The sequence below is a fragment of the Thamnophis elegans genome, chromosome 11 (genome assembly GCF_009769535.1).
Source record: "Thamnophis elegans isolate rThaEle1 chromosome 11, rThaEle1.pri, whole genome shotgun sequence".
Taxonomy (NCBI): domain Eukaryota; kingdom Metazoa; phylum Chordata; class Lepidosauria; order Squamata; family Colubridae; genus Thamnophis; species Thamnophis elegans.
In genome coordinates this window covers 21212487-21231430 of record NC_045551.1, presented here as the reverse complement: position 1 = coordinate 21231430, position 18944 = coordinate 21212487, and the positions used below count along the sequence as shown (strand labels likewise).

The window sequence follows — 18944 nt, the reverse complement described above, 5'->3', positions numbered from 1 at the left end:
TGCCCACTTTTCCAGTTGCTGGGGGTGAACCTAGGTTTGCTGCCCATTGCAGCTAGGAATCAAAAAGCTGAGAATGAACGTTTGTGCTACAACCAGCCAGCCCCTAGATCGGCCTCCTGCAAACTCCGTCTCTCGAGGAGCCCAGCTGAACTTTGCTGGGCATGCCACTCGCTGAGGAGGAGGGTGGGACTGGAGTTAAGTGGCCAAGCTAAGTGCCTGAAGGACTCCATCCCGGCGTCAAGAGTCCTGGTGCCTCAGTGAGAGAAACTTTGGTCAAGCTCTTTGGAAGGTGACCAGGGCAGAGGCTCCGCGTGGACAGCGAGGGAAGGGCACAGCCCCCAGATGGCTCTCGGAGGAAAGAGACAGGGATGCCAGCCCAGGGTACATCTGGAATCCCAGGCAGCCAAACAGTCTCAATGGCTGCATATGTGATACAAAGCACCCATCAGATCCAAGAGGTAGAGGGACACCTAGCTTCCGCTCCAATGTGCCCAAGAAGGCCAGCCAGGAGTTGGCAGGGCTGCAACTGGACCTCATTTCCTCAGGCATCCCCTCACTTGGGGAAGGGCAGTGCAGGGACTCCACTAGGGCTGGCCAAGGCTGCAAGCCTGTCCTGGGACAGAGGGCCTCTTACCTCTTCCAGTCCTTGCACGTAGCTGCTTCCAGCAGCTGAGGGGTGCTGGCCCAACAGAGGCACTCGTGGTAGCTGGGTAGCAGTGGGCAGCACTTGACCTGCTGTACCAGCTGCAGCAGGAAGCTGAGCAGAGTGCAAGTGGCATCGGCATCATATGCCTGGCGCGTCTCCCCCCTGCTTGCACCATATGGCAGTGCCCGGGGTAGAACCTGCGCAGTGTGGGGATCTTGATCGCCCAACTGCGTCTCTTCAGGAAGACAGCAGAGAAGCCCAGCGGCCAGCCAGGTGTGCACCCACCTTCGGGTCAGGGCTGCCCCATTTCTGGGAAGGCAAGGGGCACGGATTGGAGCTCGGCAAGGGGGACAATACCAGGTGCCGAGCTCAGACTGAAAGAGAGTGGCTCACATGTGCTGCGATGGTGGCTTGGTGTCCTGGCTCAGCGCAGGTGGCAACCAACTTGGGGTCCTGCAGCCAGAGATCTGTGGTGCTGGGCGGTTCAGTGCACGAGGCCAGTAAAGGTAGCAGGCCACATGGTGACTGCGGTATATATAGGGCTCTCAGAGGAAGGCAAATCAGCAAGCCAGCAAGTCAGTGAGAGGTGGCCAGGTAGGCAGGCAGGGCAAGCATGGTGTTGAGCCAAGGTGGCGCAGTGGTTAAATGCAGCACTGCAGGCTACTGCTAGATCAGCAGGTCAGCGGTTCAAATCTCACCGGCTCAGGGTTGACTCAGCCTTCCATTCTTCCGAGGTGGGTAAAATGAGGACCCAGATTGTTGGGGGCAATATGCTGACTCTCTGTAAACCGCTTAGAGAGGCCTGAAAGGCCTATGAAGCAGTATATAAATCTACTGCTATTGCTATTGCTATTGCTATTGGATGGGCGGGGTGAGAGAGAGAGAACGATTGAAGACCAGGCTCACAGGGGAGCGAGTGGGGACAGGCCAGGGGACTGTACCCTTCGGGAGTGTGACCAGGCTGCCATTGCTACCGGTTCGGAAAGGTACCTATTTGGGTGAACTGGACCGAACCGGACCGGACCGGACCGAACCCATCTCTGGTACTCTGACTGTCCTTGACATAATTAACCTACCTCAAAGTATCTAGCAACTGGGGGACCTTTATACTGACACTCAGCTATTTTTGAAGGCCGATGCAGGAAATTCATTACCCAGAAAGGTAATGTCGCTATGACTATAGGAATAGAGAAACAACCAAACGTGTTGTTCTCCACTGCCTGTATTGCAAAGACATTTGTGCTAACCTCCTTTCAACCATTTCACTATCACTGTATAATATCCAGGGCACACAGGACATTTTTATATTTCTCTGCTTGTGACAATATACAATGTTGCCATCCTGGGTAGGACTTTATCATTTTTAATAGGTCTAATTAAGAAAAGCTCTTGGTAACAAATAACAGAGTGATTCAGTCTTTATAGCTTACTAATAGTTTAAAAAAATGGAATGTACATTAGTGCTTAAAAATTTATCAGACGGTTGCCTCAAATAGGTTTAATGCATATTTAAATTGTTAGTTAAGAGTGTTTTTGTATTACAATAGAATTTAGCCATTTTTCTTATTCATTCAAATTTGCAATCATCCTCTAACTAATAATCATCAATTGATTGTTATGTTACTTATAAACCAATGCTCAGTTGTATCATATTTTAATGTCATTTGCAATTGTTTAATCTCCCCATAGATTATCAGGAAACAAGGGAAAGGTCTCACACAGCATTTTGTCTAATGCTATGGTATGAACTGGAACTGTCTACTAAATTGCTGAGAAATCCCCCAATCACCTCTTGAAATCTTCCTAATCTAAAAGGTGACTAGACCACACCATCCTAAATGGTTCTTCTCATTTGTAGAGTTCTAGGATACCGAGAGTCTTCAGTTTCACAATGGCAAAGGGCCAATAGCAATACATTCCATGTCAGTTTCGGGCTATTTGCTTTGAAGTAAAAACAAGCCCTGGAGTATAGGCTCAGCTACATGAATCACAGCATCAACCCATTTGCAAGCTTATGGTTGCCATTAAGGGCATGAACTCAGGACCCAGTCTAGACTCTTCTCCCAGCAAATAAGGATCCCATTGCCAGCCTCAAGATGATCCTAAGTGCTATTATACTATGAAGTGATACATGTAATTATCTTAATATGGATAATTTAAAAAAAACATTTAAAACCCAGAAAAAATAGATTAGATGTCACTTACCTCTAGCGATTCCTATGTTCGTTCTTCCACAAAAGCTTCATTGCCATAAAGATTCCCTTTAAAAAAAATCACAAGCTTTTAAAATAATCTGCTACTACATTGTTTTTTTGCATCCTAATAATTTCTAATCAATTCTCCAAAGCTTGAGTACACAAACATTGTTCAGCAATCCAATACATAAGATTCATAACCTTGAATTTGAGTTATTTGGGTCTATTCTCCTCTCACCCTCCAGAGGGAAGGCAAAGATAAGACGACACTCCAATTACGAGTCATGAAATGAAGGGAGAAACATATACAGTATGTTAAAAAGGGATTCCTCAAGAGAAGGGGTGTCAAACTCAATTTCATTGAGTGCTGCATCAGGGATGATGCCACTCACTGGGTGCGGCCGAATGGGCATGGCCAGCTTGATGCCACTCCCCAAACTGCTGGCATGTTCCCTCTTCACACTGGTAGGCTGGACTGAAGCGATGTGGGACGGCCTGTTAGATTTTCCAGGATGGCCCCACGGGTGGATCCAACCACATCATGGCCTTGTGTTTGACACCCCTGCTCAAGTGAGTTGTGCTGAGGAAGATAGAAAATCGATTCCAGTACCACTAGGTGAATAAAGAGAGACACTTTTCAGAAAGTACTTTGAGGTAGTAAAATATACATTCTTTATAAAGCTATGAAGGATACACTGTACAGAATATATTCTATTATAGAGTATACAATGTAATAGTGCATTTTATTAGTAAGTTCTTCATGACCTTGTGCTAGTCCAGAAGGCAAATCAGATACTTTTATGGCAATATTGATCCCTATTCTATATCTCTAATGAATTCACCATGTGTAAGTGGGTAGCCATATAAATTTGTTTAATAAATAAAATAATCTCCTATATAATTAGTATACCCCCTATGGCAGCTGCTTGTATATAGGGAGCTGCAAATGTGATATGGATGGGAAGTCCGATGGGGGTGGGGAGAAAGAACATTCTATAAAAACTATTAGTCACAGCAGAAAATAGGAGTCAGACTCAATAACCATCTTTTCACTTAAAGTGATTCCATGCTTGCTTCAACCTCTTCCTAGTATATGGCAGACTCATCCATTAACTGTTGCAAATAGCTCATATCAATTCTAATTTTGGCACTTGGTATTTATTTCCCCAACATAGTAGCTACTATAGCAGACATAAAAGTTATGCACAACAGTCCTTCCTCTCTATTTTTTTCTCAAGCTGACTTGAGTATTTGTGCAAGCTTTGCTCTGGAAAACAACCCTGATTTATTTTTTGTTTATTTATAGAGCTGCTCAACTCTGTAGTGACTATAGGTAGCATACAAAGATTAAAAGAGCCAAGGTGGCGCAGTGGTTAAATGCAGCACTGCAGGCTACTGCTAGATCAGCAGGTCAGCGGTTCAAATCTCACCGGCTCAGGGTTGACTCAGCCTTCCATCCTTCCGAGGTGGGTAAAATGAGGACCCAGATTGTTGGGGGCAATATGCTGACTCTCTGTAAACCGCTTAGAGAGGCCTGAAAGGCCTATGAAGTGGTATATAAGTCTACTGCTATTGCTAAAAAACACCACCATAACATATAAATCATGATGCATTGGTGAAACAACACCCCCCCCCCAACAAAAAGTCACATTGCCAGCAAAGTTCACCTAACCTCCTGGCCTTGTGTAAATTATATTGGTGCTCCAAGTTGAAGGCATGTAAGTTATTGGTGACATGACATAAACAGTCCATTGTGAAGAGCCCTTGGCAAGCTTCATGTCATGGCAACCATATATGTGGGTATAAACAGTCGGGGTCCCGCCTAACAACCCCATTACAAGCAGGGGTGGGTTTCAGGAGGTATGCCCTGGTACGCGCGTACCATCATCAAATTAGGGTGTCTGCCAGTACCTGTTCTTCTGGAGGTTGCATACCAGAATGCTCCCTCCCATTGCCTGCTTCCTTGCTCACCTCCCCTGCCCCACCCAGTCGCCGCTCACTTGCTCCACCTGTCTGCACCAGGCTTGCCCACCAACAGCCGCCTCGTTACCAATAGGGTGGGAAATCCATGCAGCGGGAGGGAAAATGCATGCATTCCCCCCCCCCTCCATTGGAAACGAAGAGTCTGTCAGAGAGAAGAGAGCAGTGCACCGCCACTTGGGTTTGTGCAGCAGGCGAGGAAGGAACAGGAGGTGAGGATTCGGCTGTTGCACAAGCCCACAGGCACGCACTGCCCTCTTCTCTCTGACAGTCACCTGGTTAAAAAGCCATCCCCATGGCATTTTTCCCTGGGGAGGGGGAGCTCCGCAGAACATCCTAAGACCGATGCCACCATTTCTGCCCTCTTTGAGGACAGATCCTCTTCAGAGGACGAGGCCTCACTGGTCCCCTTGTGTTGTGGAAAACATAGGCGCACGCACATCCTGCACAATTACAGCCCGGAGCAGGACAAAGGCCCCTCTCCAACTGGCCATTCCTCTCTCTGAGAGCTTCGGAGGGAAGCTTCTGCAGAAGCCCAGGTTAGTGAGAACAAGTTCCTGCCGTTACAAAGTCTCTGAGGCTGTAATTGTGCCAGGTGTGTGCACACACTGTGCACCTATGTTTTCCGTGGTATGGATACTGGGATGGTCATGGGGCCCGATCGGGAACTTACCAGATGTCCTGTCGTCAGATTCGGTTTTACTTTCCTCCGATGAGGAGGATGGTTCGTCTTCTCCTGGAGTGGGAGGGAATTGCGCAAAAGGCTCCACCCCTTCATGGTGGCATCCCTTCTCTTCCCAGGCTGTTTATCTGGCTTTCTCTCTCCCCCAGCAGGGGCTTTGGGCCATCTTGGTGCAGCAGTTTGCTGCTTGTGCCCCTCCTTCCTTCAATGGAAACAGGTGATTGACTGGGCTTGCTTGCAGACCAGCTTTTCCCTCCTTTTGGAGCTCCTTGGGGGGGGGGGTTGGAGGGGTAGCCTGTTCTTTCTCACTGTCTTCACAGTACTTGTCTCTGGCTAGGTCGATTTCCACGTCTGCTGCCAATTCATTCCAACATTGCAAGCTGCGGGGGAGGGGGCTGTTTACACTGTTCTGGTATATATCTTTGTTTAAACCATCCATGAAGCTGTCCATCAGGGCTTCTTTGGACCACCCCCACGTATAAACAGACAATTCACGAAACTCTTGTATATATAGTCAGCAACCGGGCTCTTTCCTGGGTAAGGGTTTTCATTCTGGTTCTAGCCTTCCGCTCTGTGAGTGGATCATCAAAGCGTTTCCTCAGGGCGGCCATAAATCTATTATAGTCTCTCAGTAGGGGCAAGTCATCATTATGCAGGGCAACCATCCAAACTGCTGCCTTGTTCTCCAGCACCATGGTAACAACTCTTACCTTGGCTTCTTCTGTGGGGAGGTTCTCTCTGAACTGTTGCATGATAATTCCAGACCTGAACCAGGAAAAATCCCAGGTCTTTTGATTCCCCATCAAATTTCACACCAAGCAGAGGAACTTAGCCATCCGGCTTCTGCGGGGGGGGGGGGCTTCCCCCTCTTGGAATGGCTCTCACGGTTGCTGCTGCTGGGGCCGGGGCTTCTCCATCCTGATCAGCTCCACCATCTGGCCACAGCCCCCCCGCTTGGGCAGAACAGTGCCTCTGCAGTTCTCTCCTCTGTTTCTTGAGAGATCAGCTTCTCTTTCAGGAACGCTCTCACGTAGGCGTCGCCTCTCCCAAGCATCTTCAAAGAGTTTCATAGCCTGGGACATCATAAGGTTCTCCTTATTGGCATCCTGCCAAGCAGCTGCTGGTCGCCAATATCGCCTTGTGGTAACTCCAGCCGGAATTTCATCAGGGTCACACTTCTGTCCCACTCCCAATGACCACCTGGGGCGGACAGATCATTCTTCCAAAATTTAGTCCAGCCATTCACTCCATTCCAAAGGGCATGAGGATGCTGCAGCTCCCATGTCGTCTTCCTGGTCGCTGCCTGGGCGGGACATTCTTTTGAAAGTTTGGGGTTTTTTACACTCCCCTCGGAAGGTGCTAGCTCCGGGATGAGTGGCAAAACTGAGACTTTGCTTAATGTCAAGCCAGCCTCCCTCAGCAACCAAGAAAGAACCACTTAACTCCATTTTGCAGAATTAAGAGTACTTTTACTGGTTATAAGTAGATAGCAGCTAAGCAAAACAAGGTCTGAGGCAAAAGCATGCATAATCATAAATATCAATATGTGACACAACTCCCTCCCCTGGTAACCCCATCCCATAATCCAATCCGCACAACCCTCAGGTGTCATGTGGGTTCCATCTTCAAAAAGCATCATCAGGTTGGTATGCCGGACAGTTGGCCTTGGCGGGCATATTCACTATCTCCAGCATGCGCGGTCGATGTTGAGAAGAAACTTCCTTTAACAATCACTCTTATACTTAAGACTTCCCCTCCCAAATACCATGCCTCCCCCTCCCCGTTTCAATGACAGCCGAAAGCAAGTAGCGAAGCAGAGGCTGACATCTGTGGTGAGGCTCTGCGTGGCCGGCGATGACTCCGGAGCCCATCCGGGAAGTTGAGGAATGCGAGGGGGACCTCGCCCAGTCCTATGACTGCAGAATGCTACAAAAAACCATAAATGCAGGCCAGTTTGTTGAGTGTTTCAAATGTGATTGGAACACTCAACAAGGTGACCACAGTATGTGTGTGTCTGTGTGTGTGTCTCTCTCTCTGTTTGTGTGTGTGTCTGTGAGAGAGAGAGGGGGGGGAGAGAGAGAGAGAGAGATGGACAGAGAGAGGCAAAGAGAGAGAGACACACCACACAGAGGGAGGTAGGGAATCAGAGAGAGACAGACAGACACACAGAGAGAGACAGAGAGAGAGAGACAGAGAGGGGGAGGGAGGGAGGGAGGCAGAGACAGACAGACACACACACACATACAGAGACACACAGAGAGTGAATGATTAAGTGAGTGAGAGACAGACAGACAGACAGACAGACAGACACACACACACACAGAGTGCAGAGAGAGAGGAAGGGAGGGGAGAGAGACAGAGAGACATGCAGAGAGACAGAGAGAGGGGGGGAGACAAAGAGAGAGAGAGAGTGACAGATTGGGGGAGGGAGGATAGAGAGACAGAGAGAGACAGACCGACATAGAGAATGACAGAGAGAGACAGAGAGGGAGGGAGGGAGAGACAAAGAGCCACAGAGAGAGACGAGACAGACAGACAGACAGACAGACACACACACACACACACACAGAAGATGGAGAAAGACAAAAAGAAAGAGAGTGAAAGAGAAAGAAAGAAAGAAAGAAAGAAAGAAACTGGAAAGAGAATGAAGAAAGAAGAAAGAAAGAAAGAAAGAAAGAAAGAAGAAAGAAAGAAAGAGAAAGAAAGAAGAACATATGATCACAATTGAGCCCAAAATTTGGTTGCTAAGCAAGAGCATCGTTAAGTTGAGTTTCACCACATATTCCAATTTGCCATGCCCACCCGGTCACATGACCGCCGAGCCACTGCACAAAACAGGCCACACCTACAGAATAGGTTCTAAAAAATTTTGAAACCCACCATTGATTACAAGGTACCAGAATTAGGAAAGGTTTCTAAATCAGTCTTTTGAAAAGCCATAACAAGCCAATGAGACTAATCCTAAATTAGGTGAACCGATGAATCACCAGATTAAGATTGTTTATTTTATTTAGCATGCTGTGCAAATGTAAACCTTATAGTTTCTAAACCACATTTATGGCTTAGTGACAGAGTTAATTATGGTTTCTTCTTCAATGATCATTAAGAAGAATGTTAATAGGTTTGGCATTTGCCAAGTTCATAACTTGAATGATTCATGTATATTTATTGAACTATAATGTTGGTAGATTTCCTTTGTGAAATCAGCTTTCATGCAAATGTAGTTTTATTCAAGAACAGGAAATATTTGAACAAATATGTATTATAGCAAATATCATAAAGGACAAACTATGCTTGATTCCTAAAGAACCTAGAAAATGAAGTTTAAAAGAAAAATATAAAGGAGGTCATTTGGAAAATAAATTAGACTGTAATATAATTTGGACCACTGGTATATGCTAGTAAATCTAATTTTTATAACCCAGAGATTTTTTTCTAACTCCTGCTTGGTTCAAACTGTGGCAAAGACCTCATTTTAAGAAGACAATAAAACCAGGCATACAGTTCCAAAGAGGTTACAGACTAGCAAATAATTGTATTCAATTCAAGTTCACGCTAAATGCAAAAGTTGAATAATTGGAGTTATGGAATATATTCTTCACAATGATTTTATTCATTTTTATGATTACACAGTTATTAGTATCCTATTAACCTAATGCTTCTGAACAGCCTGGGCCGCCTTTTCCAAATGTTGGAATAGATGTTAGAATGTATTTTGTATTGAAATGACTACAGAATTATTCAGCCAGTAGTTGGCAGTGTTTTAGCGTGCATCTATAGTTATAATCTATAGTTCCTTTATGTTGTGAGGAGTTTTCTGTGACAGTTAAAAAATAGTTAAAAACTGTTAAGCAGCAAGGCCAATGATGACTGTATACTGTACATTTTATTTAATCTGTATGGCTATGTAACCATCCTCTGATACCAATCTGTATGGCTATATAATAATCCTCTGCTACAATTTCTATAGAATAAAACAGAATTTCCAACAGGTTACGGTCCCAGAGTGTGGGTGCATAACCCAGAGATAAACCCAGAGAGGGAACCTAGTATAAACCCAGTATAAACCCAGATTAGAGGAAAAAATTAAAATTCAGCACAGAACAGAGTAAATCAGTCATAGCCAGCTATAGAAAATAAGTACAAGATACAACAACAGAAAAAGAAGACTGCAACAGAATGAATAATAATAAAATAAAAATGGCCAGTAACACAGTTGAAGCAAATATTTATTTGTGAATTTGACAAACCAGAACTACCAGCCTTGGAATTTAAGATGAAATTGCTGCTAATAAGAGAAGGCATGTTATCTCCAATGTGGGTCTGAGTCTGTTGCCAAAGCCGATGAGAACACCAGGCAAGAGGTGGCAGGTTTGTTTCCCTTTATTGAAGCGCTTGAAGAAAAGGGATCCTAGCTAGAAAATGCCAAGGAACCTCAAACAATAGCATTAAGAAAACTTTACACATTTTCATTAAGTGGAAGGCAGGATAAGGCAGAATATATAAAACAAAAATCTAATAAACATTTTAGTAATGATCTAATAATTGTCCTATTGGTCTCTAGCTGTCCCTATTCCTAAGCTTTGGCTAATGAATGCTCCAGGAGTTATCTAATTACACATTCTATTTGCTCCAGGCCATCCTATTCCTAACTTCTAGCTGAGGTATGCAGGATGCCTAACTCTTCGTTACTATTATCAGTACTCTAACCACCTAGAAATGATACAAGTGTTATATATGCATATCTCTGTGAATGAAAATTCTTTGTTCTTGCCAGACAGACTCCACAATTACAGGCATCCCAGTTTTCTTTCAAGTGCATGCCATAGCCTTCCTTCATTTTAGCAGACAGCCCATCAGGTACATGGAAATGTATAAGTAAAGTTGGTCAGAATGTCCTTCAGAAGAGAGAAAGATCAGAAAGCACAATCTCTCTTAGCATAGAAGATGATCAAATCATACATATATATAAATGTGAAACTGCTAAGGAAATGTGGGAAGGATTACAAAATGTGCATGAAAGAGCTAATCTAAGAAATAAACTGTATTTGATTAGAAAGCTATACCAAACCAAACTGATGAAAAAGGCCAAGATATGCAGGATTACATAAGGCACACCTTGGAAATGGTGAAATGCCTCATAGGCATAGGAAAAGAAATAAAAGATTTTCATGTGGCAGCATTATTAGTGGTTTACCAAAAGTTATGAAATACTTATCACTGCGCTTGAGGCACGTCTAGATGATGAGCCATCATTGGAATATTTTATGGACAAGCTTATCGATGCGTATAAGCATGCAACAGAAAGCATTAATAGCGATAGTGCTTCTGTCGCAAAGTCTCTTTTAAAGATGAAAAATAGGGGGAAAAAGTTACTTGAAGCAAGAAACACATGAATGTTTTGTGTGCAAGAAAAAGGGTCATTTAAAAGCAGATTGCAGAATCTGGAAAGATAGAATGGAAAAGCTACAAAAGGCCAAAGTGTAAAGAAAAAAATGATTTTGCCTCAGATAATGTATATATTTTTCAATCCAAAAGTTGCACCTCATCTTTGAAAGCATGGTGTGTTGATTCAGGAGCTACGAGTCATATGACAAATGACAGAATTTTCTTTACTCATTTTGACCACTGTAAACCGGGAAAAAAATTATCATAGCTAGTGGGCAAATAACAGAATCAGAAGGAATAGGAGAGGGTTTTGTTTACTGTCCTATTTCTTAGAGTGTCACCAGAAAGATACTTGTGAAAAATGTATGCCCTGCTCTTGAAACTAATCTTTTGTCAGTGGATAGGATAGAAAAGAAGCTGGAAGGGACCTTGGAGGTCTTGTAGTCCTGCCCCCTGCTCAACCAGGTGAACCTATACCCGAGATGGTAAACCTATGGAATGTGTGCCACAGGTGGCACGTGGAGCCATTTGTCAGGACATGCGAGGCGTTGCCCTGTCAGCTGGCCAGTGCGCATGCCGGGGTCTCCCTCCTTGCTAAGCGGCCCTGCCGAGCCCACTTGCAAACTCTGCCAATGCTCTAAATGTTTGGCTTGCACGTGCCTTCTGGCTCTGTCCCCCCTGTGGCAGCACCCACCTCAACATGCATGGCTGCGCCCTCCCTCCTGGATAAGGTAGGGGAGTGCCCACCTGCAGGCCTCTGCCCACTTCTTGCTGCTGCCGGCCAGCCCCCCCCCCTCTGCCTGGGAAGCAATGTACCACCACCTCACCAGGTGTCAGGGAACACAGTGGTATTGGGGACTGACAGAGAAGACCTCTGCATATAGAGGTCAGCCAGCACCATTGCGGCAGCATTGGGGAAGGTGCATGCCCTGCCTTTTCTTTTCTTTTTTTAATATTTTTTTTTAATTTTCAAAACAAACACAATACATTCTTCTTTACATACTGTAGAAAGTGTATCAGTTGGTTACAAAAGACTTTCGTGCATCTCTTCCACAGTCAACAAAACATAATTCATATTAACTCAAGTATTTTAACTCAGATATTTATACATGTTACCATCATCATACCTCCATTTTCATTTGACTATAATTGTTTAATCATAAAACATCTTAAAATATACCAAGATTTAATACATAACCACATACTGGCATTTAATTTACTATTTCTAAAATCCTCCATTAACATTGAATCCTTATGTCCTATTCTAGCTAAACATGCATAATATTTAATAACAAAATTTTCTAATTCTCTGTTCCAAATCACTGTTTACAATTTACATCCAGTTTCCTTATGTTGTACCCATACCTATAGATACGTTGTTATCGTTATCCCTCCTTTATTTAACTATATCCTGTATCATAACATTTCCCCCGATAATCAAGACTTTAACTGTATCTTAGTTCTTTTTTATTAACCTTTATATATAATCCAAAAGGATTTCTAATCTTCCTTTCATGGGTACCATTCAATATTCATATCCAATTATTACTTATCATAACACTGCACGTTGTATACATTAGTAACATTATCAATTATTTATTTAACTATATCTATTGTCACTAAATTTCACTAGTTTAACTAGTTTTAAATTTATACTCTTCCATCTATCACCTGTATCTTTCCAGTAGCAAAACAGTCTCATGTCTTCTGCCATTTGTGGTGTCAGTCGTCTAATCATCTCCTTAATCAACTTTATATGGACTCCTCTTAGCAACTCCTTACTTATAAAATCTCTCATGTAATTTCGATGCCCTTCTTCTGTTTCTTAATCAGCTTATCTTTGATTGTCAGTAGTGTTATCAATGATATTGCTAATAGAATTTCTCTCTTTAAATCCATAAATTCTTTTGTTTTTTCTTCTTCTGTATCTTGCCATCTGGGTAATTTCCTCTCCATTTAGTTCCTCTTTCATATTCCATTCTTTCCATTTTCAGAGACAAACCAATCACCATAAATATCAGCAAATTTAATTTCTTTATATTCATTTTCCTCTTCGATTTTTAGGGTTTTAACCACCACTTTTCCACTTGATAAACATCCTCAACTTCTTCATCATATTTTGCTATTAGATGCTCTAGTCTTCCAGCTTCTCTCTATCCTCTCATATGTATTTGATAATTTCTGTATTTCTGAGAATATCTTTGCAGACTTAAATTTTCTTTCTGCTGTTGAAATTGTGTCATTATATCCAGCTAACAAACACTGCTGCTCTAGCTTAGAAGGTTAACAAAATTAAGCATAGATTCACAATAATGTTTATTTTCACTTTCTCTGGTTAAAGATATACTTGAAAGGGACATCTATATGCTTTTCTTCTTATCACTCTCTATAAACAGCAGTGAGACCTTGAAGTGCCAAGCCAGGATAATCAGTGAGAAAGGTAAGACTGTTTCGTTCCCAATACACAAACCTTCCAGCCTCTGAGTAGCAGTGTTATTGTTACAATTTTCTTTGTGTCTTTTTGTATCTTTTTTGTATTTCAAGTTTTAAAAAAGTCAGATTCTTGAATGAGTTAGAAGAACACCCACAGTAATGAAAGAGGAGAATTTTAGTCCATAGGTTACAAAGAATAATAAATTGAAAAAATGTAGAAGAAAACTTAAGCCATTTGTTTTAAAAGGCTTGCATAAATTCCATCCATGAAGATAGCATTTGAAAAAGTAACATAACCCACTGTCCAAAACCATTCAAAGTTTAATTCTGCCGCTTGTTTCTTCTGTTCTCAAATTTATATTAACTTTAAGTTTTTTATAGGCAGTCTCTTTTAAAATGGCAAAAATTCCTCACCAGCTGGAAACACTTTCTCTTTCCGTATCCCTTCCGTTTTGGAGCCTCCCCGACTTCATCAGCCTAATGGCTGGGTTTTTTGTCACCGGCTTGAAGAACTTCTCTTGGATCCGTCAGGGACTTTGCGATGTCCCTGAGATCAGCAGACGTATTCTTCCCTGTTCACTGTCTCTGCGGGACGGCTTAGGTCCGATTGGACCACCCAGTGGCAAAAGTATTGGCTGCGGTCTCGGCACATCAAGACTGCACGTCCGTATCGTTGCGATGTTGGTTCCTCCCCCCACGCCCTGCCTTTTCTACTCTCGCCAGCCCGATGTGGGGCTCCGCACTGCTGCCTCCCAGCCAGAGCACCACGTTTGTTTGCTTGTTGGGTGCCTTGTTCCTACTACACTACCACTTGCAAGATAAATAAATAAAATAAAAAAGTGAGAGAAATGCTTCATTTTGTTTTGCTCCTTGAATGATGAAAGTGATGGAGATTCTGCTTCTAACACAGACTCACATCTAATCTTTTGAAGAAGGCACCAGCAATAAATAATAATTACATCCTTCAGAATCTTAATATGAAGGACAACTTCATCCTGCAATATCTCTTAAGGTTTTCTAGTGATTTCTGAAAGCAGAAGTTAACAGGAATTATAACTAAGATTTAAGACAAGATAGTGAATCTAATTAATATTACTCTTAAACAGTATATATTTTAACAAGATACTATTATATGGTTTGAACACAAAAGCAAAAGATCCAACCAAAGATGCCATGACTTACTTAACAAAGAGTCTTCTGTCTTAAAGATAGTTTTTCTTTTCCCTAGTCTCATTGTTCCTCCCATGTCACCAGGATTATGTTCAGGCATATCAATGACCTTAAGAAAAGAAGAAAACACATGTTTTGTATAATTTATGCTTCAGACAAACAAAACACATAAAAATTGAAATACATGCCTATAAATCTACTTGTTCTTCTATTGAAATACTGCATATAATAAAACCAGGCTCCACCAGCAACTTCTTTATCACTGAAATCAAAATGGTAAACATATTCCTAGAAGAGTTCTAGTAATCAGTCCTATATTTAATATATGGAAACAATATTTATTCATATTAATCTTAAATTAAGATTTGTTCCAAAGCAGCAGTAAAACATAAAATATTATCCATGTTATATTTTATGTATTTATTTGATTTACATAGACTCCCATCTCAAATACTCAAAAGACTCCAGGTGGCTAATATTTCAGACCTGATTGTTTAATTCTAAGCTAAAGGACACTAAAAGGCAAAGTAAAGTTTGAATTACAGTGGTAAAATTCTTTGGATTTAAATGCAGGGTGCATGGTTCATATAAAAAATAACTAGAGTGGATTCACTGCATTAGTGACTGAATGCTTTCAGATAATTCATGAAAAGATTATCCTCACATCGATAGCTGCTACTATCACATCTTAAATTTCTGTAATTTTCTAGATTTATTTAGAGAGCAAAGAATTTTTAAAAAACCTGAAAACTAACTTTTGTTCTCCATATTTATGTAACACATGACAGTTATATTCTTGGTTCCACAGGTTTGATTCAAACATTACACTGAATCATAACTTCTTTTGCTCACTTTAGCTTTAAAAAAACTACTTTTATGACTTGAAGGCAATGGTAAAACCACTTCCAAAAATCTTACCAAGAAAACTGCAGGGACCAGTCCAGACAATTGCCTGGAGCCAACACGAAGGCATGGGCACACACACATATAGACACTTGATGGGTTACAAATAAACAAAGTTATTGTCACATTTGGTATGAACCAAATTGGATGGTTACATATGCTTATGCTTTTCAATTTCATAGGCTGATTATGTATAGTCAGACTCCTGTTAAATCTGACTGGTTAATGAAAGAGAAAGAATACAGTATTTACTCTTTCTGAAAGATACCAACTTAGGGCAGGGAAGTTGGCAAAGTAGTCGACTTGGAAGTAGTTGACATCTGCCACCTAGAATGATCATGTATTTTTTTTGTTCCTGAAATTTATTCTTAACCTACTCCAACAAACAGGATTTGAGAATAGCTGAAACATAATGAACATATGAATGATTACAGTACAATCTAAACATAAAAGTACAATTATACATTCTAACCAATAACTACTGAAAGCATCTTAAAATAGTTTAAATGCTAAAACATAGCAATATTGAAAAGCCCCCCCCCCGCCCCAATGAGAAAGTTTCTGTATTAAATGAATAATGATTCTCCCTCCAGAGGATATCTTCTCTGAAAAAGCTCTTTCCTCTGTCTGGATGATGGATGATTACTAGAAGGCCTCTCTAGATATGAATTACAGGGTGTGTGTCCCTTTTTCCTCAATATCTTCAAAAACAGACTTTCTATTTGAAAAGCATATGGATTACTATATAAAGTAATAGATAAATTACTATATAAATTTCTTCAAAATGTCCATAGATTAGGACATTATCTAGATTAGACTATCTACAGGAGAATCTCATTAAGATAAGACATTGTGAAAGAAGCCTAATAAGAACCAATTTTAAATTACCAAGAGATGAAACGCACACAATGCTCTTAATTCAACCATGCTTCCAAAATGGGCAGCAAGATGAAGGATTGGGCACTATCTTGATCTAGCCCCCTTACATGTTACCTTTACCTCACCTTGATTTTAAACCTGATTGAATACATACCTTAAGAATAACAAAGGACTTAATGAAAGCTAAGGTTTAACAATGCTTGTTTAAGAATAGTGTCCACATAAATCTGAGTATACTCAAGGGGAGCAGGAGGAATTCATATCATTGTCAGTGGAAGGTATGATGCTCATCTTGCAATCTATCCCAAAATTTAACAAGATTATGCAATGAGCTTCAATAGATATCAATAAGCAACTATGCTATCAGACTTGAACCTCTAAATAGAAATGATTGTTTGGCTCCATTTGTTGAGAAACATATACTTCTATTAGCAACCAAGAGTATTATAGCATTAGTAAAAATTGATAATCGCATGCAAAAATCCCTAAGTTCTACTCCCCCTTAACAGTTTCTTATTGCCCACCACAGTGTAACCAATAAAGTCCATGCAAGATGTCTTCATAATGTTCAGTCCAAACACAGTTTGATATGCAGCTCCCTCCTTCTTCCAGCTGGGTGACCTTGAGGTCCAGCATCTATTTTAGATTTCCCAAGCATTTCCCCTTCATTCCCCTCCACAGTTCATGGCATTCTGTCACCGCATAGCAGTGAAGTACAGCAAGCAGAAGGTGGCAGCTGACATTTGCATACACAGAAACAGCATAGAACAGGTTGTGTTTCTGAGTCTTCTTTTGGCATGAGTAACCATACAGGGGTAAAGGAGAGCAAATGATATTACAAATGTCATGATAAAGTCATGCAGATAATGTGATTGATGTAATTGGCATCATTTATTCAATGTCATGGGGCCACTGTGGTTTTTAATGGCCCACCCATGCCCTTTTGCTTTTTCTTCATTTGGATAACACAGGAGGCAATATCAGGGTCCCTAGAAAAGCAGGAGTAAATTTGAAACCTACATAAAACTCCTGCAGTATTCTTATCCATGAGCGTATATAGTGGTTGCTGGAAACCTCAGTGATAAGACTGGTAATTGATAATGTTTCATGTTTATTTTCACTGTTTTCTTGTGATACCAAAAAAAAAATTATCAATTTGATAATTTAAGAACAAAATAGGGAGCTATTCAAGTCTGTGCTTGGCTGTAATATTTAAATATATTAAAATTATTATTATAGTCTGCTTTAAATCTTTATTCGCTCAACCGTGTCACATTGTTTCTATCCAGTGGAAAATACATTTTGGTCTGGACCTAGATTTGCTACAACTTAATAGGTAACCATCTCATCTAATCTGTTAAGTCACTTAATCAGATTTAAAAATTGCCAATATCCTTGACAGTGATTACTTTCCAGGTCAACTGTACTTGATTTTTCGTGAACTTGAAATCTCCTTTTCCTAGTTGGGGTGGGGCTTTCTCAGTGCTAAAGATTTGATATCCTTGTGGAAAATGTTTTGAAGTGATACAGAAACAATTTATTGTTGCAACTAACTCAGAACCACTTCTTCATTTACCATATGTTAGCTTTTAAAACTGTTAGCTTTTAAAACTCCTAGCAGCACTTTGATTCTTATAAAATAGTACAAATTTTGATGTAAATTCACTAACCTGATTTCAAAATTATTTGGCCATGTTTGAAAATTAATAGCTTTCCTATAACTTAAAACAGACACTTTCAGTCAAATACCAAATCATTTCATAACAGTACTTAACTCTGCAGTCTCCAATTCTGCAAATTTAACTGCTTCAAATTCTAGCAAGATATTGTGTTTGGTCATTACTGAGAACTCAAGAGATTTTTTGCTAATGCCAATTTCTCAATATGGCTAAAAAATCTTGTGCCACTATGCTATGCAAAATGCCATTCAAATGTTTGTCAAATTATGTTAAGATCATGGCTCTATTTCCATAATATGCCAAATGTTCACAGATGCAATCACATGTCAATTGGTTGAAGTAGTAGATGAGAATTGAGGCTAGCAGTTAATGATCACTGGATGACATTGGGCCAATAATTATTTCTCAACACAGTGTGATAAAAAGCAATTAGAAGATGGTCTAACATATACAGCCACTTTAAGCTCTAGGAGAAAAGATGGGCTATTAATGGCAAATAAATAAATACTGCGTTTAAAATAATTAAAATATTTCTAACATTTCCCAATGAATTACGTACATTTACATGCATAGAGTTTGAAAGATGACGTACATTCCTGACACATGAAAAATGAGTCAATTAAACCTTTAAAAAAAACAAGCTCTGACTTGAACTCTTCAATTTTCTCATTACCTTTCAAATGTAACTGCAGCTGGATGTTCTACCAGTAGAAACAAATGGACAACAAACTCTTCTCTGTCCCATGTCTATATTAATTGGATGCTGCAATAGTTTCTCTTCAAGTCCACCTAGGATTTCTGATAATTTTCACATTCTGCATAGTTCTTTTGGATAATTTTATGGAATTAAGCTGCAGTTATTTATTTGTACTTTCCTAATCTAAATAAAATTCACTTTTTCACATTTACTCTAAGATAGGCAACATACTACAGAAGAAACAATTGTCGGAAAGTAGACTTCAAAAGAGTGTTATTTCTAACAATTAATT

General features: G+C 40.9%; 1 protein-coding gene across 1 annotated transcript in view; it reads right to left on the bottom strand.

Moving 5' to 3' along the window:
- Positions 1-18944, bottom strand: part of CTPS2 (CTP synthase 2) — a 103106-nt gene that overhangs the window by 12202 nt on the left and 71960 nt on the right. Inside the window, 2 exon segments of the mRNA XM_032226156.1 lie at positions 2852-2907; positions 14507-14603. Of these exon segments, the coding sequence (XP_032082047.1) occupies positions 2852-2907; positions 14507-14603 (153 nt within the window).